The sequence below is a fragment of the Camelus bactrianus genome, chromosome 26, assembly GCF_048773025.1.
Source record: "Camelus bactrianus isolate YW-2024 breed Bactrian camel chromosome 26, ASM4877302v1, whole genome shotgun sequence".
Classification (NCBI taxonomy): domain Eukaryota; kingdom Metazoa; phylum Chordata; class Mammalia; order Artiodactyla; family Camelidae; genus Camelus; species Camelus bactrianus.
In genome coordinates this window covers 36119657-36146574 of record NC_133564.1, presented here as the reverse complement: position 1 = coordinate 36146574, position 26918 = coordinate 36119657, and the positions used below count along the sequence as shown (strand labels likewise).

The window sequence follows — 26918 nt, the reverse complement described above, 5'->3', positions numbered from 1 at the left end:
ACAGGAAAATAGAATAATGGAGCAGAATAGAATGTTCAGAACTAAACCAACACTTATATAGACAATTGATTCTCAAAAAGGATGCAGTGGAGAAAGGATCTTTTCAACAAGTAGTGCTGGAAGTATTAGATAGTGATATGCAAAAAAAAAAAAAATGAACTTTGATCCACACCTCACAAAATATACAAAAATTAAGTCACAATGGATCATAGATCTTAATAGGAAATCTAAAAGTATAAAACAGCTAGGAGAAAAAGCATAGGCTTAAGTTTTATGACCTTGGGTTTGGCAAATATTTCTTTGCTATGACACCAAAAGTATAATCTATTTTAAAAAGAAACTGATAGAGTGAACTTTATCAAAATGAAGACTCTTCAAAGCTGTTCTAAACACTGCTAATCAAATGAAAAGACAAGCCATAGACAGAAGCTATTTGCAGATCATATATCTGATAAAGGTCTCTCTTTGTATCTGATCCAGAATAAAGAGGTCTCAAAACTCAATAATAATGCAAACACCTGAATGAATGAATGAGGCCAGAAAACACACTTCAGTAAAGATATCCAGATGGATAATAAGCATATGAAAAGATGCTGATTAAAGATGCCATTAGTCATTAGAGAAATGCTTTTAAAAACCACAGTGAGATACTAGTACACATACATACAAGAATGAATACGATTAGAAAGACCGACCTTACAAAGTGCTGGTAAGGAATTAGAGCAACCAGAGCTGATACACACCACAAGGAATTTACAATAGTACAACCATTTTGGAAAAGTCTTTAACAGTTTCTTTAAAAAAGGTAAATACCTATCTACCATATAACCCAGATATTCCTCATCTGGTGCTTTAGAAAAGAAAAGCATATGTCCATATAAAGACTTGTAACCAAATATTCACTGCAATTTTATTTATAATAGCTCAAGTTGTAAATAACCCATGCATCCATCAAGAAGTAAATGGAGAAACAAATGATGGTCTATCCAAACACTGCTCACAACAAACTCTTCAGTAAAAACTCAGCACTAAACAATACTCTGCTATAAGAAAAATAAGCTATTAATACAGCAACACAGATGACTCTCAAAATAATTACACTGAATGAAAGAAGTCAGACAACATAGAGTAGATACTGCATTAATCCATTCATACAAGGATCTTGAAAATGCAGACCAATATGTTGTGATGGAAAGCAGATCAATGGTTTCCAGGGGAAGAGATGGGGAGGGAGGGAGGGACAACAAATGGCAGGAGAGAAGCTTTGTGGGTGATGGGTATGTTCACTCTCTTGAATGTGGTCATGGTTTCTTGGGGATATACTTATGTCAAAACGTATTAGCTGTACACTTTATACGTGTGAAAATTACTTTGCCAGGTATACCTCAAAGCTGTTTTAAGAAAAAAGGCAATTCAGTCCTGATCCACCTCAGCGCCTGATTGGAGCGACATGATCAGTCCCTCACCCTGTTTGCCTAACAGGAAGGTAGAAAACCTCTCACGGAAAATAACATATGGATTTTTCATTTGCAATGTCTGCCATGTAATAAAGAATTTCAAGACATGCAACATGTCAAGACTATATAACGGATAATATGAGAATAAGAAACATTAGACAAAGGATGCAAACCCCCAGGTGATGTAGGCATCAGAGTTACCAATAAAGGCTATAAAATACTTTTAATATATTCAAGAAAATAAGGAAATTATGGGAGAATAGACAACAGGGTAAAGACTTTCACCAGAGAAATATACTGGAATGTATTTTTAAGAGAAATCAAACAGATACTCTAGAACTGAAGCTTTCAGCTCTGGAAACAGGTAAACAGAGCTAATTAGGATCCCTTTTAAGTAAAACTTTCAGTAATGCCGGGTAAAATACAACAACAAATGTAACACAGAGCTAACTATGGAAAGAGAAGTTCCCAGGTGACAATACAAAGAGGACACTTAAAGCCCAGAGTGGTAATCTTGTGAGCTGATGCCACCACACCCTGGAGGGAAGGGGTTTTAATCTGCACATAAATAGAGATACAATGTCCATTTAGGAAAAAGGGTCCATACCAGATGTAGAAGACTCTTCCTTTATATCTATATAGTCAGAGACAGAGATGTAAAGTGGCAGCAGAGGTCACAGTGACACAGGGCCCTGGGCCAAGGAGTGTGAACACCTCTGCAAGCTGGGAAAGGTAGGAGGACGAATCCCTCCCTAGAGCCTCGGTGTGGAATGTAGCCTTGGCCACACGTTGGTTTTAGCCCACTGACAATGACTTTGCACTTCTGCACAATAGAAGAGTGAGATGATGAATGTGTATTGCTTTAAGCCACTGAGTCTGTGGTCCTTTGTTACAACAGCAAAAGGAAAGAAACTCAGGAACCAACATGAACATGAACCCCAAGCTGCCTGCTGTGCTGGCAAGAAGTTCATTGTCTCTGAACCTGGGGGAGTCTCCTGTCTTCTGGCAGCATCCACAAACTACCTCATGCTAACTTGACAGCTTGCAGAGGGTTCAATCTTAACCCTGCACAGTTCTTGATATTTAGTTAATAAAAATGATGGTGTCATCATGGGTAATTTTCCATCTTTTAAATACCCTTCAGTCTTCTAATAAAGCTACCTCAAATTGAGAGACAGTGTAAATAGTTTTCAAACTTCATAATAAATAACTGTGGTTTTATTTGGTTACTTAAATTATGAGTAATAATATTCACATTAGTAAAAGTTATTAAATTCAACATTGTTTAATGAAAATATCATTTCTTTTTGCATGAACATGTATTAACTACAATAAATATTCCATGCTTTGTTCTACGATTTACTGTTAGAGCCTTAAAGTATAATATTTTCCTCAAAAGATATTATGGCAAAGGGATTTCTTTTGGTGGAACAGTTCCTACATCAAATCTGGTGCATGGCTCAGGCCACTGGGAACCTAGAGATGATAGATATTAGGAGGCATTATAAACACAAAATGATTTTTAAAGGAATTAAACAACTGGATGTGTGAAAACAAAGAATCTGAGAATATTCTAGTGAAATAAATGTATTTTTCAGCTTAAGCAAGACACTGGGTGAATAAATCTAAAATGAAAAAACCACCCAGAGATCAGCAGTGAGTCATGCATGCAGTGTGACTGATCAAAACCAAGTTGTTTCCAAACCAGTGTGCAGGCTTGATGCCTTCATGAATCAAGTCTGTGTGGCACCAGGCCATCTCGAATACATGTTGATGAGGTATTTATAAGCCCTTCACCATCCCAGCACAAAGCCCACACATGAGCCACAAGACCATCACCTACACATCTGCAAAAGACACAGCATGGTGAATAGCACTTTTCTTGTTCAGTAGCCGGTGGCAGGGCACTGTGAGCAGACAGAGATACAGGGACACAGAGACACAGAGGCACTTCCCCTCACTCAGCTGATAACCTTCCGTGCATTCCTGGGGACAGGATTGTCATAAAATGCACCATGGATTGATCCTCCTACTAGGAAAGGAACGGTAAGTCTGTCCTCAGGTTGGAGCAAGGGTGGCCGGAGGATCTCAGAAGAGCTGTTTCAGCACAACCAATAGAAATGTCTGCCACCGTGACCACGAGAGACAGGTCTCCTGCCATCCCGGTAGGCACTTGGGCTCCTGACAAAAGCTGGGCTCAGTAAAGGCTTGAGTAGAAGGCACAGACCTGAGGGATGCCCCAGCAAGAGACAGGAGGTAGGGCCTGGTTTATACTGCTCTGGGTGTATCCCAGCCTCATCCGAATACGAAATCAGAAATTTGCAAAACAGCAGAGCTGGGATGGATCATCTACTCCAGACTCCTCACCTTACAGTTTAAAGGGTGGCAGCCCTGTGAGGCAAAGCAACGTGCTAAAGGCAGAGCGTGGAAGTGGCAGCGCCAGATGAAAAGCACCACGGCAACCACCGTTCAAGGTCGCTGACACTGAGGACGGGGCCAAGGTTTCCAACGAGGAGAATGAGACAGTGTAAATACTTTGTTCCCCCCAAAACCCCAAATGTTTACAAAGGCACAAAACTCACCTTAACTAGCTCTCTTCTGAGGGGGCTCTCTTCTGTCTCCGTCTTTCTGTCTGTCTCCATTTCTCTCTCTCAGACACAAACACATACAATTTTGTGAAAGGGGACTTCCTGCCATACAAAGACAGACTTCACATCTTCAGAGAAACACTTGACAAAGCACATTTCCAATTCAAGTCTTTGTGTGAGGTCTGGGCAACTGGCTTATTTTCTAGAACAATAGGTGGTTCCAAAATCAGGAGATCATCTTCCCCAAAGGAAGAGTTCTGGTCCGTGTTGATGAAGCTGGGGGTGTCACATTTCATGAGCCCGTTCGGCTCCTCCTCTGGCCACCTGCTGCATCTGATGGCTTCCTGGAGCCGAACATCACTGTCAAGGGCTATGGTTGGGATACCAGCTTTGGCCTTGTCCAAGCGGTCCACTTCATTGACGTAGCAGTGAAAGAGGGACCTAGATTCGTCATTGTGCTGCCAGAGAACCCCTTGGGCACCAGCGGTCTTCCAAAGTCCGACACAAAGCTGTTCAGTCTGAATCTCTTTTCGGGAGACTCCGCATTGCAATAAAGAAAACCAAAACAAAAGATCGCTCACACTCTAGATCGGTGACCTGAAGACTTATAGTTTTTGATATCTGCTGAGAGCAAATCCCTGCACAGAGCATGCTGACAAGCACTGGAAGTGAGAGACATCACTTTCGAACACATACAATTACACCCAAGGCAAAAGTCTCGTGAGGGCCCTTGGACCATCCTGAAAAGACATCGCTCCCTGAGAATCCTCAATACTGGTGCATCGCACACCAGTGTTTCTCAGTGGGACACTCAGATCATCTTCATCAGAATTAGTTAAAGTGCTTCTTAAAATGCAGAATTCTGGGGTGCACACCCTCAGAGTCTCCAGAATTAGGGACCGGCAGTCTGTATTTTCATAGCCACCAAGATCACTAAACATGCTCAGGTTTAGCACCGCGGTCTACATCGGGTCACCTGAGCATCGACAATGCTGTCTCATGGGGTGGGGGGGGTGCCATGTGTGTCAGTGTGCTGTCCTACCCACGTGTCTCCCCTGATTCTCAGAACTGACATTGCAGTCCCATTGGGCAAGAAATACCACCATTTCACAATGCATACGCAGGGCGCCTGACTGACAGATACAATCAGTGCTAGGAAAGGGGACAAAACTCAGGTTCCTCATCGCTTGTTTCACTTACTGTGGGACAAATGATCAATTCAAGGGTAATAAATCCGTGTATGAGTGAATAACATGACTCTCGTTAGTCCCACGAGTGCCTGGAAGAGCGAGCCTGGGCACACTGAGAATCATAACAGCCCATCTACTTAATTGTCATCCTCCCCAGATTTATGTAAAGGTTACTTCCACCCAGGCCGTGACCCCTGAAGGGCAAGAATCATGTCTGAACACACTCTCAAATCCAGAACAGAACCTGACAACAATTAGGCTCTGGGGTCTGTGTTTAGCGAGTGTGGAATCTCAGTGATGCCAGCTCTTAGACCTTGCCTTCCCATCCCACCCCTCACGATATGGCCCTTATGACCAGCTCTCCCGGGGCTGGGGCCACGGAACCCATTTACAGGACTGGAAGAATCTGATCATGTAAACCATCCCCCAGATTATCATCAAGAGTCACCTGCATTTCAGGGATCAGTAATCCCAGAAGCTTTGCAGTTCAGGCAGGTGAGGGATTTTTATATCAGCTCTGTCTTCTACTGTGACTGCCTGGGTGACATCAGACAAGGAATTCTCAAAAGCCTGAGCTTTTCCTTTCAGGAATAATCTAAATAACAAATCTCGTTGACCACTCAACAAGTGTGATGTGAAGATCAATGATTTACACAGGAGTACAACATTCACTAGGTCATGGATTTAGAATCAGAGAAAAATCATTTGAGAAAGATTGACAGAATGTAGCTTTAATGCAAATTTAAGTATTCTTACCTTTCAGTAAATCATCTTCTTCCCCAACTTATCAGTTCACCCAAGTTTAAAAGATGTTTGAGAACAGGGATGGGTGTGCCAGCAATCTGGGACGCAATAACCTAAAATGTCACCTAGGAAAAAGAGGGGAGTAACACATTTTTAAAAAGCATGGTGAGGATGGCGGGGCCATCCCCCAACTCCAGACTAAGAAGCTCTAAGTAATAGATTTCCTGCCTGCCTGGGGCATCAGCTGATGTGAAAACCCACCCAGAAACCTCACTGTCCAGCAGCTCCTCCGTAACACAGGCTACACTTTCTCAGAATTAAGAATTGGGGCCAGTAACCACTTCGCTGAAGAATAAAGACAAAGAAGAAGAAGAGAGTTCTGCCCCTCCCCAGGGGAGAGCCCAGACCTTGGGCTGCATGCACTGAGCCTACCTCCCAGGAGAAGGATAAACTGGAGAAGGGCGTCCTGCGAAACTGGGACAGCAAATGTTGAGATGGGAACAAATTGACCGGCTGGCCAGGGACAGCCCCCTCCGTCGCTGCCTTGGCGGCTGCCTCCGCCCCCTCAGCACATCCTGCCCACTTCCGGTGGTTAAGCTGTCAGGGAAACAGTGCTTTGCGACCTGGGGCAACAGAGGCTGCCCCCAGGCCAAGCTGCGGGGGAAATGGGATCTAAACCACCAGCTCCCAAGCGGCAAGCTCCATACCCCCGCCAACAACCCGCCGCCCCCGCAGCCTACAGCACCCCCGGGGCAATATGTCCTGGAGAAGGGTGACCCGGGAATGAGGGGCAGCAGAGGCCACCCCCACGTCAGGCCTCCAGAGAGATGGGAGCTTATCCTCCAGCCCGCCAGGGGCAGACCCCCCTCCTCTCCAACCCCTGATGTCACCGCGCCCACCTCCCAGGAGCAACCTGACCGGGTGTGGGGTTTCAGGCTAATCTTGGGCGGGAGAGGCCGTCCCCAGGCCAGGTCAGGGGAGAGGAGAAGAAGTGGCCCCATTAGGCGGGGCAGCCGGCCGTCGCAGCTGCCTCTGCCCCTCGACAGCATCGCGCCCGCCTCCCAGGAGCAAGCTGACCTGGAGACGGGCATCCGGCTTCTTGGGCAGCAGAGTACACCCCCAGGTTTGGCCGTGGGGAAGAGGAGAGCAAATTGACAGGCTCCGCCCTGCAGGTCCTCTACCCCTGCCATCGCCTCCCCCACACTTTAAAGGCACTTCCCAGGGCGCCCCTCCCCCAGCAGGCTAAATGGGACAGGTGTGTCTGGTGATCTGAGGCAGGAGAGGCCACTCCCACACCAGGCAATCGGGGAGACGGGAGCCAATCCACCAGCTCCCCAAGGCAGCCCCCTACCCCCACAGCAGCCACCGCTCCTGCCCCCTGACCTCACGGTGGTCGCCTCTAGGGAGCAGGCTGACCTGGAGATGGACGTCCGGCGAACTAGGGACAACAGGGACCTCCCCCAGGGCAAACCACGGGGAGAAATGGGAGCAAATGGACCGGCTCCATGGGAAAACCTGCCGCTGCTGCCACCACCCCCAACGTAACACGCCCGCCTCCTGGGGCCAGGCTGACTAGGATACACGTGTCTCTTAACCCAGGGCAAGAGACACCGCCCCCAGGACAAGCCGCGGGGAAGATGGGAGCAAATGTGTCCGCTCCCCCGCTGCAGGCCCCCGACCCCCGCCACCCGTGCACCCTGACTACCCTGCCTCCCTCCCCCAGCAGGCAAAGTGGGAAGGGGTTGTCCCGGGACCTGGCGCAGCAGAGGCCGCCTGCAGGCCACACGGCACAGACATGGGAGCTAATCCTCAAGCTCCCCCGGGGCAGCCTCCCTATCCCCGCAGCCACCACCTTCCCAGCCCCCTGACTGCACCGCACCCATCTCCCAGGAGCAAGCTCACCTGGAGTCGGACCTCAGGCAAATCTCTGGCGGCAGAGGTCGCCCCCAGGCCAGGCCGCGGGGGAGAGAAGAAATGGAGCAGCTCCCTGGAACGGACCACAATCCCCAGCCGCCGCCGCCGCCGCCGCCTCCCAGGACCAAGCTCACCTGGAGACCGGCGTCCCGCCTCTACGGCAGCAGAAGCCGCCCCTGGCTCCGCCGCGGGGGAGAGCGGAGCGAATTGACCGGCTTCCGTGCTGCAGCCCCCCTATCCCCGTGGGCCCTGCACCTTAACCACACCGCCTCCACTCCCCACTCAGCTTGCGGAGTGGGACAGGTGTGTGCAGCGACCTGGGGCAGCAGAGGCCGCTCCCAGGCCCGGCAGCCGGGAGAAGGCAGCTATTGCATCAGTTCGCCAGGGGCAGACCCGCTCCGCCCCCTTGCCGCTGCCACCGCCCCCTGACCTAACCGCCCCACCACCCAGGAGCACGCTTACCTGGAGTCCAACATCTGGCGAATCTCCGGCGGCCAACACCCCCCCAGGCCAGGCTGCAGGGAAGAGAAGAAATCGACCGGCTTGCCCGGGCAGCCTCCCACCCACCGCCGCCGCCGCCGCCGCCGCCGCCCCCTCCGCCACCCCAGACCATTGCACTAATCTCCCGGGGTCAGGCTGACTGCGAGGATGTGCACTTGCCTTCTGACCCTGGCCACGTGCCTGAGAACCTTCCTGCACCCCTACACTCCCTGTACCTCTGCACCCCTGCCACTCTCTGCCCTTCCGCACTGCCTGCACCCCCGCATCCCCTGAACTGCCTGCACCCTCCACAGCCCCTGCACCCCTGCCACCACTTACACCTTTGCACTGCGTACACTTCTGCACCCCTGCTTGTCCCAAACACCACCTCTTGGGCCTGTGGCAGAGTCTCTGCTGTTAGACCAATGCACAGGAACTCACATCTTTGCCAGTATATGATGCATCAGTGGACGTCTGGGGTTGGCTGCAGGAAGGTACATGTTCCCGGTCACTAGCCTGGGCCACTAGGGTGATCTCTGTGAGGTCACCCAGGACGGGCTCAGAGATGCTGTTCTCTGGGAAGAGAGGAGTTGAAACCGGTCTTGAGGGCAGAGCTGTGCTCACCAGGTCGTCCACGCTTCATGTTTTACACAGGGTTTCGGAGAAGTGAAATTGATCCGGCCAAGTAAGACCGGCCTGCTGTGCGCCCACCTCAGTCCTGGGCTCTGAGGCAGACCGACTGGCTCCCACCATCAGGACACAGTTTGGGCACCTGAATGGACCCTTGGAGGCATCCTATCACTTCTCAGGAAGAAGTCTGGCTGCTTCCACCCTATGGCCCTCCCTCCCACTGTGCTGGCCTCAGGAAGGTTCCTTATTTGGGGAAGAAGGCAGCCCACCCCCTACCCCACCCCTCACCTTTCTCTAACCCAGGCTGGTGCTTTCTCTGCCCTTCAGAATCTGGAAAGCCATTTCTCTTCAGGTATGTCCCTTCTGAGATGGACTTGCTTCCACTCAATTCTAGGCGAGGATGCACCATGGAATGCACTGGGTAAGAGAACCAAAATAAATAGTTTCTTCTGTGAGGTTTTCTGTTTATCTACTGGGGCTGGGCTGTGTGTAGTTTGCTACAGCTATTCGTGCGAGAGGCTAAAGCCACTCGTGTGTCCTTGTTTTCATCTCCCCGCTGTCTTTGGGTTTTCCCTAGACACTCCTGAGACATTTACTTCTTTTAATTTTATTCCTGTTATTACACAGGGGCCCTACTGACATGGAGGTAAGGTGTTGGGGGAGCGGGACAGAGCAGGGCATTTGTAGTCCTGTGATTAGTTCTCATTGAGCCTGTGCCCTGAGCTGTGACCTCCACAAGTGTGTCTCTTTCCCCCACCACAATTTGGGTGACACAGAAGGTATTTCCCTTCCCCCAGGTAGGTTAGGCTCTGGTAAAATAATTTCTCATTTAAAAAAAAAAAACACAACCCCCCACAATGGAAGAGAATGTTCTGGGTGTATTTCAATAGAGCTATTTTTTCCTTTCCTGGCAGGAACCATGAGGACTTTTCCTATGATCTTCACTCTGAGAACAGGAAACGGTCCTGGAGGTAAAATGCATGAAAAAGAGCAGGGGGCCCCTCTGACTGGCCCCCTGGAGTTGTCACACTTGGACTTCCCCACGCTGAGCCTCCAGCTGGCCTCAGGGACCTGTTAAATCTGCCTGCCCCCGGGGTTCTTACAAAAGCGGGTTCTGCCCTGGGAGCTGTGACTCTCCAAGCCTGCCCGGCTGCCTCTCTGTGTTGGGAGCAGCTTTCCCCCTCAGTTTTCTTGTGGATCTAAGAAGAGCAGTGGGTTTGCAGCTCCCTCAGCTCTGGTGTTGTTTTCAGGACAGAAGGAGCAACTTCTGAGCTCCACACGAGCTGGACCAGAGGCTGGAAGCCTCCCCTCCTCTGCCTCCATGCAGACAATCAGTGGCTGTGGTTCTGGCCGAGTTTCTGAAGATGTGGATTTAAACACACACATCCCAGCCCCCACAGGAGCACACAGTCCCATAAATCCCTACAACTTCCACTGGTAACTACGGAACTGATGAGGACACGGGTTTCGGGGCTGCAGAGGCCTGACTGCATGACTTTCTCCGTGGCCTATTAATGTGGTTGTTATGGGCCTTGTCTGAAGTGGCTTGCTTACCGCACCTGGTACATGGGAAATATAAAATAAGTACTAGAACCTCCACTTTTTCTCCCTCTTGGGCCTTCCAACATAAAAAGTAATACGTGAACTCAGACGGCCTAGTCACCACAATGAGGTCCGACCAGCCCGGCTCTCCTGAGTGATGGACACTGACTTGCGCATTAACTTGGAACAGTAGGGGAACCGCCTTCCTCTAACTGGGCCTCTCCCCACACCAGGCACGCCCTCAGCTGAGAAGGGGCCAACTCCTCCATTGAGGTGTGTGCTGGTGGCTTCAGTGTGACCTGGCCCTGCCGGGACATGAACCTGCAGTGAGGTGGAGTGTCAGGAGGAGGGGGGGTCCCTGCTGGGGCAGCAGGGGGCCCGGTAGCACCCTGCGCAGCCTGGTGCCTGGGGCTCCCCAACATCTCCTACGGCCCCCGGGTCGGCTCTGGTCTGGGCCACTCCATGCACCCTCCCAGTATCTTTTCATTAAGTCCCTTTTTTGCTTTTATCAGCCAGAGGTGGCTTCTGTTGCTTGTTCAGTGAAACAGTGCATCAGGAAACCAGACTATTTCTAAGATCAGTAAAATACGATCTTTGGTCAGCTCGCCGGGCAGACCGTGCAGCACAAATTCCCGCACAGGGCTGTGCAAATGCCTTACGTGAAGGGTCCTCATCATCTGTCTTCAGAGATACAGAAGCTCGTGGTTCAGGTAAAACCTCAGGGAGGGATTGAGGAATCCAAAGCTGGTTGGTTTCAAAGACTAACCGGTCAGACCAGACCCCTGAGCTGTGGTCAGAAGCCTGGCTCAATGTCACGCAGACTCAGCACCCTAAGTGTCCGGTGGGGCCGGTGCTGTTTCCTTTACAGGCTCTCGTTGGGGAGTCACTGTAGCCCCTTACACTCAGCAGGGAATCCAGCCCTCTTAGCCCCCACCCTGAGTGTCCCATGACACAAATCTCGGGAGTGTTTAATTTTCATCTTTGTTTAGGAGGATGAAGGTGGGGCAAGAGGAGAGATAAATTCACACTTAGTGACACCAAGTCACAGCCAGTACCTCCTCCTCGGAGAGCTTTGTGCTCCCACAGTGGTGGCTGGGGGTCTGGGCAGAGCCCCTCCTCTGGTCACAGAGGGACTCACTCCTCTGACTGCAACTGATGGGTTGGACAACCAATCCAGAGGGGACAGAGCATCTTTCCCGGGAATTTGGAACTGACACACAGAAATTAATTTCACTCATCTGGGGATTGGGAGGAGGGTGGGAATCAAATGAAACCAGAGCAGGAGAGAAAGTTACAAGTGAATGAGAGAGAGACAGAGAGACTGAACTTGTGAGAGTAAATAGTGTGAAGGAAGGATAACAATCAGGGCACAGAGGAATTCCAGCTCCTGGCTGTCTAGTGTGTCCCAGCCCATCAACAAACCTGCGGGATGGTTAACATCATTCCAGTTTTGCAGATTAGGAAACAGGCTGAAAGAGACGGGGGTTGGCTTTGGGTGCACAGTTAATTTAATTGCCACTGGACCCCTCACTTCCCACTGCCTGAAGGCACCATGATCCTCACAGGGACCCTGCAGTGCTGACAGCCTAGCACCCTGATCAAAGGGACCCTGCGGGAGTGGGAACCTCTCTGAGTTTGGAGAGTTCCCTGCACCGAGATTCCATGCATCAGCCGGCTCCCGCTCACCCCAGGTTAACGTCTCCCCAGCTGTGTAGTACCCCGACCCGCTTCCCTCCCTGCCAGGCACCCCCGTTCTTACCACCGAGTGTACTGCAGGAATTCAGGCACAGGGATGCCCAAAGCAACACGAGCCCACCGGCTGTACAAACAGCAGACTCCCAGCCCCACCTGGGCTCCATGGGGATAGTAGGTGTCCTCACCTTTCATGTACCTAAGGCAATCTGTTTCCTCAGCTGGAGGCTATAGAGAAAAATAAAAGGTCCAAAACATTGTTCAGTGAGGAATTCCTCCAAGGACCTGACTTCAGAGTCTACAACCAGTTGTGCTGGCCGCTCTTACCCCCGGACATTGGGTGAGGTGGATTATTGATCAGCACAATCGCCGGTGGCCCAGCTCCTGGGCTTGGCTGCCCAGAGGGGGCTGGGGGAATGGGTAAGGCCAGGGCACTCAGGAAGAGCACAGAGGACCTGACATCTCGCCTCCGCAGTTGTAAACCCTTCCCCAAATCTCAAGGCATCGGACAGAGTGCAGCCACCACAATAATGAGATGTTCCCATCTCTTCACTCACTCCTGTTGGTTCACTTACGTGCTGAGCATCCACTGGGTCACAGGACATGACACACAGGATGGCCGATGGGACAGGCTTGGTACTTCCCCCTGGATCCTGTTCAATCTGATGGAAGAATGATCACTCATAAACGGTTTCTCAAAAGGATACATAGACAGGAGACAAACTGCAGAGTGAATCAAATTTTAAAATATAAATGAAGATCCCCCAGTCTCCCCGCCTAAGGTTAACAGCATAAAGAAAATAGATCTTGCCTTTGATCACCAAGGAAGTGGTCACCGTCTCTCAGGAGGAAAGGAGAGTTAATCTTTGAGCAGGACACAGAAGTGCTCCATCGAATTGGACCAGGACCTCTGCTTTCATTCAGCAAATCTGTATAAGCTCCTACTACTTATGGGAATCTAGTAACTATACCCATTCCCAAGGCTCTTCGGCTTTATTAGTGAACAAAATAGACACGACTCCCCATCACTGGGGGCTCAGAGTTTTAGCAGAGAAAACAGGCAACATGATGGGGGTAGCAAGAGCTTGGGGAAAAATAAGAGTGATATGAGCAAACTCAGGTGATGGTGGTGGGGTGGGAGGCAGGCAGAAGGGAATAAGGCAATCCTGGCAGATCTCAAGGAGTTATGAACTTGAAGCAGAATAGATCCGGAGGAAGAAGGAAGAGCCGGAGCCAGAGGCCCCCAGAGTGCTGGGGAGAGTGTGGGCGGAGAGGCAGAGCAGGCCGGGTCCTCGAAGACTTTGGGACGACTTTGGCTCCTAATGGAATGGTGACCCTTTTAGTGAGTTTTGATGGGATGGGTGATGTCCAATTTATGCTTTTGTTTTGGGTTTTCTTGGGAGGAGGTTAATTTATTTATTTTAGTGAAGGTGCTGTAGTTTGAACCCAGGATCTCATGCATGCTAAGCATGCACTGTATCACTGAGCTACACCCACCCCCTCAATGTATGCTTTTAAAGGCTCCCTCTGACTCTGTGTGGATGAGATTGTAGAAAAGCAAAGATGGAAGAAGTAGGCTAATTGGTGTCCAAGAAGGGGTTGAAGGTGGCTCCTAGGAGGGTGGGGAACAGGGAGTATGTGGTTAATGAATTCAGAGTAGCCAGAATTTTCTAACAAGCTGGATTTGCTGTCTGTGTGTGTGTAAGAGAAAGAGAGAGAGAGAACATGGTTCCAACATCTGGACCTGGAAAATGGGATGGATGTCCTCTCCATCCACAGGGGATGGGACAAGATGGGGCTGAGCAGGTGGAAAGGGGCTGGAATCAGCTCAGTTCTTCAATGTCATGATTAAGGAGTCTATTAGATATTGCCACAGAAATGCCTAATAGGTAGAGGAGTCTGGGGTTTTTTTTCTTTCTTTTTAACATTAAAAAATATAATTTAAATGTATTAATTTTATTATGTGAATGGATTTGGAATTTTATTTCATGCCAAGGTATATGTTATAATAGCCAAATGGAAAATATATCCGAAAAGGGGAGAAATGAGGGCTTTCACATAAACTGACTGTCCATAACGTAGGTAAAATTTCAATGAAACAGTCTTCAGTGCAAAAACCTCATCTTGGTGTTACATAAAATTAAATGAAAAAGGACTATGTTGATGTATCATTATTTCATGTTACATAGTAGCCCCAAACAAACACACTGTTTAACTATGAGGCTTGTAGAAATACTATTCACTTTATTGACATAAATACAGAAATGCAGAAAGGTTCTAAGGTAGAATAAGCATCTTAGTGGAAATAATAGAGATCTGAGCATTTCACATGATATGTATGGACTGATTCAAAATTTGGAAAAGTAATTTACACAGTAGAACATATGTATGAATGTGAAAGCAAGATGAATGAAAGAAAAAGAATATGAGTATCAGGGAGAGAGTTCCAAATGGAAAAGGCCATTCAGGGAGTTTTGGACAAATCGAGAAATTGATGGCATGTCAATTTCCAAGTCTGGTTGCTTCCACCAAAAGGATAGCAGTGAGATAGAAGAGAGACCCAGGACCCAACTCCGAGGCACATTCGCAGTAAATATTTGGAAAAAAGTGGAGACGTTGGCAAAAGACCAGCCAGTGGATCGAAAGCAGAGCGATGGGCTGGAGGCCAAGTGAAGCAGGAACACGGGGGAGGAGAAATGGAAGAGCTGGGTCAAATGCTGCCAAAGGGCCACGCATGATGAAGACTAAAAACTGACCACTATATTTAGCAACGTGGGGTCACTGATGGCCTTGACAGAGCAGTTTCCATAGAGCGAGGGATCAGGGGGAAAGCCAGAGTGGGTGCAAAAGGGAATGGCTCAAGAGAATATGCAGACAGTGAGTTTAAACGACTCATTAAAGATTTGCTGCAAAGACATGGGGTGGCAATTGGTGGGGGCCAATTAGAGTCAAGGAGTGCTGTTTGTTTCTTTTAAGAGGATGGACTTTTATATACTGATAGGAGCCAACTAGCAGGAGAACAAAATAGATGAGGTAGTGACAGAGAGGATGGATGTGGGAGTGACAGCCCGGAGAAGATTGTATGGATGGGCCCCCTGGCGACTTTTGGATGATCTGGCTTTCGATGTCACCTGTAATAAGAGGTGGGGCAGCGAGAGTGAGGTCACAGACATCAGAAGGCGAGCGGATGTGCTGGGAGTTGCTGGTGAAAGTTCTCTTCTGTTGGCTTCAGTTTGCTTGGTCAAAGTAGAAAAGTAAACTTACCAGCTGAGGGACGAGAAGGAAGAGTTACTGGAGTCATGAGCAGAAGATACAAAAGAGCCTTCAGGGACAATGGGACAGTGAAAAGAGCAGAGGGAGACGGGGGGAGTGTGCTCCCAGAAAGTTACGTTTTATCTTTGGGGTCCCCAAGTGTTGGATGTGTGATTGCCCTTCCTGCTGTCTACGAAATAAAAATTGAGTATGGTTCAGGGAAAATGCTATTTCATTCTAAGAGGCTGCCTGTTTCTCAGGAACGGTCATCTTAAACTGCAAACACTACAAAAATGTTGAAAAGAAGAACTTGTGTACCCAATGACCCACTATTTTCTATAAATTTGGTTGCTATTTAGTTCCCCTATCAATACCACAGAACTGATACTGCCTAGGATGGAGATACATCGATGCTTAAATGGAAATGAAATCTGTATCTTTTTCCTAAACTCCATGGCTTCCTTAACATCCCATTCCCCTTGGAATTTAGGGGTGTCCGGTATAAGAAATAAGAAACAGTTTGAGAAAATCCCGGCTCAGAATTACACAGCACAACCTCAGCTCAGAAGTATACAGCCATAAAAATGTTTAGAAGCAAAACTCCATAACTACTCTTAAAGAATTTTGCAAACCTGGGCCTGGGCAGATGTTTCCAAACTGGAAAGGTACCCCAATCAGTTGACCGGTACGGGAACCAGAGGCTGGTCAGCCTTTTCTGTAAAAGCCAGAGAGTAAATATTTTCAGTTTTGCAGATCATTTTGTTGTAACCATGCAGGTCTGCAATAAGAAAGCGAAGAGCACTGGGAGACACGAAACAAATGGGCATGCCCACACCCTCCCTTCCACTCAGGGCAGCTTCTCTGTGGTGGGGAGCTTTGCCACAATGACTTGTTTCTTTGTTTCCATTGGTTTCTTTGTTTCCACCTTACTGCTCAAACTCAGAACTTCAAGTGAGCCTGGTCCTTCAGCATCCATGCAGAAAGAAGGCTGAGCGGGGGTGGGGATCCCACCTGACAGAGAAGAGAGATGGCTTGTCACCATGACATGAGACAATCACACCTTCCGGGGTGAAAGGGAACAAAGATAAGGGAGGGGCACAGCAGTGGGACCCCTGGGTCACCTGCCAGGCTTGCTCTCCCTCCACGGCCACCCTGGGGGCCTGGGTGGTGTTGGAACTCAGCTACAGTGATTAGGCTGAGGGGACTCAGGATAAAGGACCCTCCGTCTCCACACCGGGTTCCAAACGCAGCCTCTCTAAGTCTACCCTCTGAATTTCTGGAACTCAGCTGGAAGAATACATGATCAGGCCAGACCCAGAGCCCAAGCCAAACACGACAAGGGTCACGTGGGGTTGTAACCCTGTGCTCAGCGGTCGGGGTCTCCTTGCAAATCTGCAGAAATCCCTGTTCTGCCTCATTCCTGGGAGAAACCCCACATCTCTTCCTGCTCTGTCTGTTCTTCTCTTGAGGCTATTGTCCTGGAGGGATGCAGAGTCCTTGAACCTGGCCCTCCAAACGTACATAAGCAGCCTGTTCAATAAAACAAATTATGCACTTTTTCACATTTGCCAGTTTTTTGATTCCAGAAAGGCTGCGGGACTCTTTCTCACTGTCTCCTGTGCCCCCACCACTTGGTGGTCCTCTCCTCATGGAAACACGATTTCCCACAACTGCACCCTGCCTCCCAGCTTGTCAGAGGGGAGTGACCCACAAAGACACAGGTGTTTGTGAGGATCCTGTCCCCCAGCAGAAAGCCTACTCCTGGAGCCACGGACAGGGATCTGGCCTCCTGAGCCGCTCAGCTCTAATTGAAAGCCTAAACTGGGGACCCCGAACATTGCTGACTGACTTTCTGAGTCACCTGGGCTGGAAGGGCCTGATTTTTCTTTCCAAGAATGGATGTAGCACAGCCTCCATTTTCAGGGCTGACATTCATGACGTATCTAGTTCCCCCAATGCACCCCAGGAAGGAAAGGCCCTTCCATCCCACTGGTTAGAAACCCAGCCCAGGGGAGTTCCGAAACACTGCATTGCTGTCAGGTCCAGCATCCCTGCAGAGTGGCCCCTGCCCCTGAATGAGCCCCTTCCCTGGGCCTTCCCTGCCTCGACATGACCACACCCCAGGTGGTGCTGGGGAAGGCAGGGAGTGCAGTGAGGGGAGGAGGGAAGCAGAGCCCCTTGCTCTGGAGTGAGGAGACCACAGAGAAAGGCACACACCACCCCGACCCTATACCCCAAACTCTTAGCCCCGCCAACACAGGGGCCGCTCTGCGCCCTCTCACCGTTGCTCTCCTGTGAGACTGCACCCAACCCGACATCTGGCACCCAAGCCCTACCTCCCCTCTTATGACAGATCCCGTCTTCTTGGAAACTGCCTAGCAGCGCGTATTCAAGGCCGGCAGCGGGCCTGGCGGATCTGCACTTCAGGTGCCCTACCTGGCCAGCCGTGCGTGCCTGGGCTCAGTCCTCTATCTTGCCCACCGGTAGCCTGGGTCCACGTCCGGTGCAAGCGGAGGCCACGGAGCCCAGGCTGATCCCCACACACGGACAGGTGAGGGTGCCCCCGCCCCGCTGCCCCACTGCCCCGCCCGCTGGTGGCAGCAACGCCCCAGCCTCCGGCCGGCGCCACCTGCAGGTCAGGACTTCCGGGCGGCCCTGCCCTCCCCGGCCCCGCCCAGCTGTCCCATAAGCCTCCCCCCACCCCCGTCCTGGCTGCGCCCTGGCTCCCATTGGCTCCGCAAGTTCTGCCCTCGCACAACTAGACTCGGGAGGAAGCACGACGCAAGCGCTAGGGGAGGGCCCCGCGGAGTTGCCATGGTTACAGGCGCCACGCTCTGCGCGGGCCGGCGTGCGCTTCTGGGGCGGGTAGCGGGCTCCGGAAGTGTGCAGCTGCCCGGGACCATGGCGGTGCTTGCTGCTGGGGATGGCGGCTTGCTCGGCCGGGCGACTAGTTCTGGCCTGGTCAGTCGGCGGCCGACATCCTGTCTGGGGCGGCGTCCCACAGACGGTAAACGTACGTCCGCGCCGTCGGTGGGGCCGGCGGACATGAACCGGGGTGGGATCGGGGTTGGGGCGGTGGCCGGGGAGGGCTGTGGTGCCGGGGAGCGTGTTGGGGCGGGGCGGGGCAGGGCTTGGGCACAGCCTCAAGCTTTCCTCCCCCTCAGGCCCTGGGGCTGGGGCCGCGAGTCTGGGTCGCCCTTGGTGGCCGCGGCCTCCCAGAACCCCCCGGGAAGGGCAGGCGGAGGACCCATCTTAGATGAAACGGGGCCTTACCCGGGTTTTGAAGAGCCCCAGAATCAGATGTTGGAATGGGGTGGCTTATCAGCCTTGTTTATCTGCAGGGAAATTTCAGTTCCATCCAGATGTTGGTTCCTTCAGTCAACCTCAGGAAAAAGACACAAGGGTCAGTGCCGATAAGCAGTTATCTAGGGCTTGACTCAAAATAAACTATGCGGGGTGTAGGGATGGTAGATGGGACCCTCCCTCTTGAAGTTAGCAGTCTTCTGGGATTAGAGGCCCCAGTTGAGGATTACATCCTCATCTGCAGTAATGGAGCTTGTGAGAAACACACAGAGAAGGGAGGGGTGTGGTGGCGGTAACTCATTACAGAATCCAGGACCCTTGCCTGGCTCTTGTGTAGAAGAGTCTCGCCTTGGATAGGGCAACAGTTATCAAAGTGTATCCAAGGCCCCTGAGGTGCAAGACCATTTTCATAGAAACGCCGGGATGTCACCTGCCTTTTGCACACTCTTGCTCTCCCGAGTTCCTGCGGGGTTTTCCAGGGAAAACCTGGCCTGCGATATCACAAAACAGGGAATGCAGAGGCAGGAGAATTCAGCTCTCACCAGTCCAAAAGAGATTTGCAGAAATTAAAATCACTGCTATTCTTCTCACTAATGATTTTTCTTTTGAAAAATAGAATTATATTTTGTTTAAGAGTATTAATGGTAACATACAGTAGATTGTTAATATTTTTAAGTGAATTCATACACTTTCTCTAACTTCTTATTTAACTTCTAACACAGGAAATAGTGATAGATTAAACTCACATAAATAGCAGCCTTTTGGAGTTCTCAGTAATTGTTAAGAGTGTATAGGGTTCTGTAGAACAAGAAGTTTGAGAGCCCCTGGAGAACGGGTGCTCAGATGCTAGTCGGGTGCTTAGTGGTGTTAGACGGATGCCAAGATGTCTTCCGCAACTGCTCCCGGACTTGAAGTAATTGGCCACATGGAGATGGGTGGGCAGTGCCTCCACTTTACAAACCAGAAGCTGCTGAATGTGTCTGGAGTCTAAGCCATGGGCTGTGCAGGGATTCCCGTTGTATCTGTTCTATCTAAGCCGGGATTCCTGTGCAGAGGCCTGGCCCTGAAGACCGGCTCTCCTTTGCTCCCTGCCAGGTACCTTCTGTGTGACTTCAACCCTCCAGAGGGCTTCAACCTCCGTAGGAACGTCTGCATCCACATTGCCTTCCTCCTGAAGACCCTGCTGAAGATGGAGGAGCCGGTACTGGTGCTATTCCCTTGGGGCCACCTCTACCACTGGAAGAGCCCCGATCCCTGGTCCGACTCCTTTGACCTCCCAAGTCTCAACAGAAACATCCCTGACATTGAGTACGAGCAGTTCGTTGCAGGTGAGGTGGTGGTCATTTAACTGGGGCCAGGTGGTCTTTGTTCTGGTTCCGATCTGAACATCGGGCCATCTTACTTTGGGCTTGTCGGTCTGCTTAGGGGCCCTGCTCATGTTTCCTACACTGCAGGTGAATTTGGTTTTTCCATAGTATTTTCGGGAAGTCAATTTGAAGTGTATGAGCTCTATGTCCCCTCCCCTCTGAAAACCCTGGCCTCCTGGTGAGATGCAGCGGTGACAAGGAGGCCACTGCCACAGAGGCCCTTGTCCCAGAAAGAGTCGCTCGCTGTGCAGTCAGGGCTATTCTTACCTGTAAGAAAACACGATGTGTGTGTAGCATGGGCCACGTGCTGGAGAAGATATGTAACTGCCCATCCAGTATAATTTGGTCCTGCTCAAGCTACCCATTTTAAATTTTGTAAGAGGGAAGAGTTCAAGATTTTCTTTGAATAAAGGTATTTAGAGATTATCAATTTTTTTTTAAATTGAAATGTGTTTGATTTACAATGTTTTGTTAGTTTCAGTTATACAGCTGTTTTGTTAGTTTCAGGTATGCAGCATAGTGATTCAGTTGTACATATACATAGTCTATTCTTTTTCAGGTTCTTTTCCATTATAGGTTGCAAGATACTGAATATTCTTCCCTGTGTTCTACAGTGAAACCTTGTCGTTTGTCTGTTTTACATATAGTAATTTGTATCTGTTAATCCCAAACTCCTAAGTTTGTTTTATAAGTCTGTGAGTCTGTTTTTTGTTTTATAGATAAGTCCATTTGTATCATTTTTTTAAAAATTCCACATATAAATGATATCATATGATACTTGTCTTTGTCTAACTTATTTCACTTAGTGAGATAATCTCCAGTTCCATCCATGTTGCTGTAAATGGCCTTATTCCCTTCTTTGTTATGACTGAGTAATATTCTGTTATATCTAAATACCGCATCTTTATCCAGTCATCTGTCAGTGAATGTTTAGGTTGCTTCTATGTCTTGGCCATTGTAAACAGTGCTCCTGTGAAAATTGGGGTGCAGGTATCTTTTGGAATGAAGGTTCCCTCTGGATATATGCCCAGGAGTGGGATTGCTGGATTAGGTGATAAGCCTTTTTTTTTTTTTTTTTTTTTTTTTTTTTGTCTTTTGAGGAATCTCCATACTGTTTTCCACAGTGGCTGCAACAAACTACATTCCCACCAACAATGTAGGAGGGTTTCCTTTTCTCCACAGCCTCTCCGGCATTTATGGTTTGTGGACTTTTGAATGATGGCCATTCTGACTGGTGTGAGATGATAACATTGTAGTTTTGAGTTGCATTTCTCTGATAATTGAACGATATTAAGCATTTTTTATATGCCTATTGGCCATCTGTGTGTCTTCGTTGGAGAATTGCTTGTTTAGTTGTTCTGCCCATTTTTGGATTTGGTTGTTTATTTTTTTCTTATTAAGTTGTATGGACTATTTATATAGTCTAGAAATTAAGCCATGGTCAGTCTCATCTTTTGCAAATATTTTCTCCCATTCCATAGGTTGTCTTTTAGTTTTACTTATGGTTTCTATTGCTGTGCAAAAGTTTATAAGTTTAATTAGGTCTCATTTATTTATTTTGGCTTTTATTTCTGTTGCTTGGGTTGCTTAGATTGCCCTACGAAAACATTGCTGAGATGTATGTCAAATAATGTTTTGCCTATGTTTTCTTGTGAGAAGTTTATAGTGTCGTGTGTAATATTTAAGTCTTTAAGCCATTTTGAGTTTGTTTCTTTTTGGTTTTTTTGCGACTCTAATGTATGCTTTTGATTTGTGGTTACCTTATTCTTCAAATATATCAGCCCATTACTATATCTATTTCCTTTAGACTGATAATCACGTAGGCTCCAACACATCCTAAGAATAACGAAGAAAAAAAAGAAAGAAAAAAATCTACATTTTCTTGCTCCCCTCTCCCATTCCCAACTTTTTTTATTTTGATGTCCTTTTTCATTTTTACATCTTTATGTTTATTCTCTTGCAACTCGTTATTGCATTTCCAACTATGGTTTTCCTGTTTCTATAGCATCCTGCTTCCTTTCTGTTTAGAATAGAACTTTTTAATGTCTCTGTTAGGTTCAATATTGCTGAGTTATCTCCCCTCCCCCTCCCCCCTTCCCCCCAGGCCTCTGAATCCTCAGTCCAGGGAAGCTAAACCATTCTAGCCTTCATCGGTTCTGGGAAAGCAATCTTCAGAGTGGGAAAAGACATTGAAAAATAATATTCTGTGAGTTGCATTCTACCCTTGCCCAGAGATGAGAAACATCTGAAGGTGGAGGAAAACAGTTGGAGGTGGGGAACACAAAGTCTTTTCTCCTTTTGCTACTGAAGAAATGATTGCTTTTGTAATTAGTGATGATGCCCTTTAAATTGGTGAGATCGAGATTCCACAGCTTCAGCGCCTGTGAATAACCAGCTGGGAGAAAGCTCTCTAGGGCCCCTGCAGTGGGAAAGGCAGCCCCTCTGAGCACCTGTTGTTCTGTATTCTTCCTGCCTCCACACGGGTTCCCTAGGCACCGTGCAGGACGATGCAGTTACCCAAGGTGGAGGACGGGGAGACCCCTGCTGTGTGGCGAGCCACAGAAGCCCACACTTGAAGGACAAAATGTAGAGTAGTGGGGCGGTCATAGGAACAGGGGATGGTTGAGACCCAGGATGGTGTCCTGGAGTCCAGCAGCCAAGGCTGGTGGGGCAGATGGGGCCCTGGGGCATGGGCAGTCCTTGAGGGATCTGAAGCAAAGATAGGAACCAAGAGACTGGATTCGTGTGGGGGTACGGCACCCCTTGGAGGCTGCGGGGCAGCTCAGTGGGCCCAGGGGGAGCGGGCACTTCCCCAAAGCTGGGTTGACAGGTCACAACCAACTCACTGGGGACCGAGAGGCACTGAGTCATTTTTAACTTTTTGTCCCTCTTCCTGGAAAAGAAACTGCTGCCTGTTAAATAGCCTGTGTCGTTAGTGAGAATTAAAGACATGAAGCAAGATTGCCTCAAAAGTCATCCATTGTGTAGTTGTTAATAAGGGTCAAATGAAAACTTGAATAGATGAAATGAAGCATTCATCAGAGGATTTGAAACTCCTTTAAAATAAAAATTCTTGCTGCCTTTGTTCTTCATTTCAGGGTTCACTTGGTGATAATAATCATAACCAAAGCAACAGCAAACCCTTACAGAACTCTGTCCTGCTGTTCCAGGAACGCTGTGTTCATGACAACCCAATGAGTTGGCACCACTATGAGTTCCACTTTAAAGGTAAGGACATTCATTAGTCACACGGCTAATAAATGGCAGAGCTGGGACTTGAACCCGAGCTCTCTGGCCCCAGAGACCCCTCTCAGCCCCTTCACTGCAGCTCACCACTTGTCATGCCCGACACAGGCCAGCATTTACGAGCAGCGTGACCTTGGCCAAGGCTGCTTCACTGCTTGGTCTCTGATTCCTCATCTGTAGAATGGGGGTGTGGGCAGTGAACTCTGTGAGCTCAGTGGTCACTTCCTCCAGCTCTGCAATTCTACTGCTTTGAGTTAGTATAGTAAGTATCCGAGCCCCTACATGGCCCACACATGGGCTGGCGCTTTGCTAGGCCCTGGGTTACGGAGCAAAGTAAGATCCGCCTGCTCCTCCGAGGAGCCTGTGTCCCTCCACGGCAAACAGCTGCGAGGCCCAGGCTCCCTCGCTGGCGGTCGGGGGCTGGGCAGGAAAGTCTGATAAGAGAAGATGGAGGCAGAGCCCCTCCGGGAACAGTGGTGGCCACACAGCTCTCAGGAGCGAGAGCCTCTGTCCAGGCTGCTGAGAGGGGGATCCTCATGAGGCCAGTAGTCCCCCCAACCTAAGCCCTCAGGACAAAGATCCAGCCATCCCTGCAGTGTCACCATAGAGCCAGTCCATCCTCATCACTGTGCCTCTGTGCTCCTTTGTCCTGGGGCCTCTCTTCCCCCTACACCCAGAAGACTCTTCTCCCTCTCTTCTCTGAGTGCCCCCTCACTTCACCCGTGGTCCCTGCTTCCTGGGCCACCATCACTGGAGTTGACGCTTTGCACCTTCACAACCCCCGTTTGATCAGGAGCCTGGGTTGGCCTCCTTGTGCTCACTTTCCACCTTCAGATGATTGCTCCTCCCCTCGTGGGAGCACATGGAAAACCCAGATCCTTTCCTAGCAGTGCCTGCCACCCTGGCCTCCCTGCTCATCTGCCTCAGTCAGGAGCACCTGGACCACCAGCTCTGTATTGCCTCGCCTCCTACCATCAAGACGTCAAAGTTCATTCTCCTTCCACCACCCAGTATGGTCATTGTAGGGTCTTCTTCTCTGTCAGCCTGAGCCAGCCACCCCCCATTCACCCTACCCCCGGGCTCATACCCGGGCGTGTCTCCACCCAAGGTCCAGCCTCTCTCCTTTAAGTGCCCACCTCTAGCCGTCCAGCTTCTTCTCCACCAGCCTCCCTGGCCCTCCTTCACCCTCACTGGGGCATCATGTGCTGACTCCTCTGCTTTCCTGCCTGTCCACGTTCCTCTTACTTCCACTTCCCCACCTTCCAGCTCTGCATCCACAGTCAGCACTCTCTTTAGGACAGACAAAACCCCCTTGAGCCTTGACCTTTTCAGTTCCTCACCAGGCCGACTTCCATCTCGGTTCACCCAGCTCTACTTGTTCTGAGCCTGCAGGCAGCAGGCTCTCCCAGCACAGATTTCCAAGACTACAAATCAATGCCCACCATGTTGCCGCTGCCAGGCAATCCTCCAGGATTTCTCTAGTGAGCACATTTCCCCACTTATCACTCAGTGGTGTCAACATTCTCTGCTCTCTGCACACCTCTAAGCTTCCCTCTGTCTCTTCCCTGACTCCCAGCAGATGGCCTTGCCTCCTGCTTCAGAGAGAATGACATGTCACTGGAAAGGAACTCGCTCACCTGCAGCAAACCTGCTCACCTCACCTTTTATCTGTCCCTCTCCCACCTGGACTCTAGCTGTAGTTGTTCTTAATTCAGTGAGTTTAGTTGACATATATATACACAGTTAAAAGCATAGCACACTATCGGCTACCTTCTAGGGGTTACTTTTTCAATTTAACATGGAGTGTGTGATTCATCCACTTCATTGCATGTACCTGCAGTTCATTTGTTTTAACTGATCTTAAATGTTGTGTGTGTGAAAGTAACACAAGGCAAGGGTAAGCCAGGATTCAGGATGCTGGTTACTTCCTGTGAGAAAAGGCCAAGAGCAGGATAGGGAAAGAGGACACAGTATGTCACTGTCAATATTCCTGTTATGATGCTGGGTGATAGGTTCATAACTGTGTCTTATAATATTAATTTTAATACATAAATACCTCTGACAGGCACCTAAGATGAGAATGTGTCATGAACCAAGACATACAATGGGTAATATTACATCATTATTGTTATGTAATCTTGTTATATTATATATTAATCATAATCTTACATTATTTGTTATGGGTTATATATTATATAGATGCATGAATTATATATTATGTGTATAAACACCTACATATATATTATATACTATCTGCTAATAAATAAACAGAAGATAATATGCTAGTATATCTTCTATTATGTATTATTTAATAAATAATAACATACTCTATCCTGTTATATGACATGGAACATAATCTTTAATAAAATAAGAAATCTATCAATATATATTGGTAATTAATAAAATTAAAAAAAACAGCCCGCAGCTTTTAACGCCGACACCGCTCCAGCTGTCACTGTGATTTCTCTTCCCTTTCATGGCCGAGGCCCTCACCGTGCTGTCCGTTCCCCCTTTCATCTCCTTATCCTGAACCTTCCTCCTCCTCCCATCCCATGCTGCCTTCTGCCCCGTGGCCCCTCTAGTCACCAGCGGCCTCTGGGGCACTGACCTGTGGGCACGGTCTCAGGCCCCAGCTCACCTGCCTGTCCGCCGCCTCTGCCACCGCTGGTGGGGGCGGGGCGGGGGTCAGAGTGCACCCCTTGTCCTGGAAGAGAACACAGCACAGACTGTGACCAGCAGCAGGTGTGGCCCGGAACTGCAGGACTTGGGGGAGAGCCAGACTGTCTGCATCCAGACCTGGGGCACTTGGAGTGTGAAGAAGCCCCGTCCTCACTGCCCCTGAAGGAAAACACCCTCAGGTGAGTTAAAGTGCTTATGACCTAGGTCTGTTGGCTGGAAAGGACAAACGGGCCCCTAAGGGGAGGGTAGTTGATGTTCCAGGCCCCACCAAAGCCCTAAGGGCTGGCGGGGAACCAGGCTGGATGCTCCACTGGACCCAGTGCCCCCTCGGGGGTGGGGCCTTCGGGAACAAGCAGAAAGCCCTCTGTCTCTGGGGGGGAACGGGGCAGTGTGGGAGCATCCCTGCAGCGAGTCAAGTGAAGTCAGGGCCTGTGGGATCCATTTGTATGGCCACATCGAGCCTCAGCAGAAGCCACAGCAGGAGTGGATTCCTGTCTCTCCAGCTGTCATCCTCGTGTCTGAGTGCCAGGCTTCAGACCCGATCCCCTGGGGCGCTAGGACAGTTATAGACAGAGGCGGCTCGGGGAGGCCTCAAGAGGGTGGTACTGGCCTTCCTGCCAACACGATTACATGAAGATCAAACAGTCCATCGATGGGAAGAAAATAAGAACCATGGTCACCTCTGGACCCCAAGCTTAGACGTGGTGCATGGGGGACATTTATCGACAATTCAGCGAGGTTCTGGCCAGAGCTAGAGGCCAGGGCAGCAAGCCGGGAGTGACACTGGGGAGCATCATTGTGCAGAGGCTGGACTGGGTGTCTGCAGGCTCCTCC

General features: G+C 49.5%; 1 protein-coding gene and 1 long non-coding RNA gene across 18 annotated transcripts in view; one reads left to right on the top strand and one right to left on the bottom strand.

Moving 5' to 3' along the window:
- LOC141575165 (uncharacterized) overlaps positions 1-18094 on the bottom strand; it is a 188570-nt gene extending 170476 nt beyond the window's left edge. For 13 of the 16 annotated variants that reach the window (XM_074353798.1, XM_074353797.1, XM_074353799.1 and 10 more), the window contains exons 1-11: positions 17926-18094; positions 15369-16500; positions 12813-12899; positions 12305-12465; positions 11968-12014; positions 9292-9420; positions 8815-8948; positions 8356-8408; positions 6412-6576; positions 5992-6104; positions 4040-4583 (exon numbers count right to left, since the gene is read on the bottom strand). In XM_074353798.1, the coding sequence (XP_074209899.1) occupies positions 6101-6104; positions 6412-6576; positions 8356-8408; positions 8815-8948; positions 9292-9420; positions 11968-12014; positions 12305-12465; positions 12813-12899; positions 15369-15410 (822 nt within the window). In that variant the 5' untranslated portion in view covers positions 15411-16500; positions 17926-18094 and the 3' untranslated portion in view covers positions 4040-4583; positions 5992-6100. Of the gene's footprint in view, positions 1-878; positions 3555-4039; positions 4584-4617; positions 5773-5991; positions 6105-6411; positions 6577-8355; positions 8409-8814; positions 8949-9291; positions 9421-11967; positions 12015-12304; positions 12466-12812; positions 12900-15368; positions 16501-17925 lie in introns of those variants that run through there. The other 3 variants (XM_074353809.1, XM_074353810.1, XM_074353812.1) reach the window with 3 other exon arrangements.
- Positions 18095-18271: 177 nt separating this feature from the next.
- On the top strand, positions 18272-25793 carry LOC141575167 (uncharacterized). Of its 2 annotated transcripts, XR_012502549.1 has the most exons (5): positions 18272-18502; positions 19888-20120; positions 22264-22430; positions 23258-23387; positions 24985-25793. It is a non-coding gene; the product is annotated as an uncharacterized LOC141575167 (long non-coding RNA). The 2 variants fall into 2 exon arrangements; XR_012502548.1 differs by lacking the exon at positions 22264-22430 and having other exon boundaries at positions 24985-25788.
- The last annotated feature ends 1125 nt before the right edge of the window (positions 25794-26918 follow it).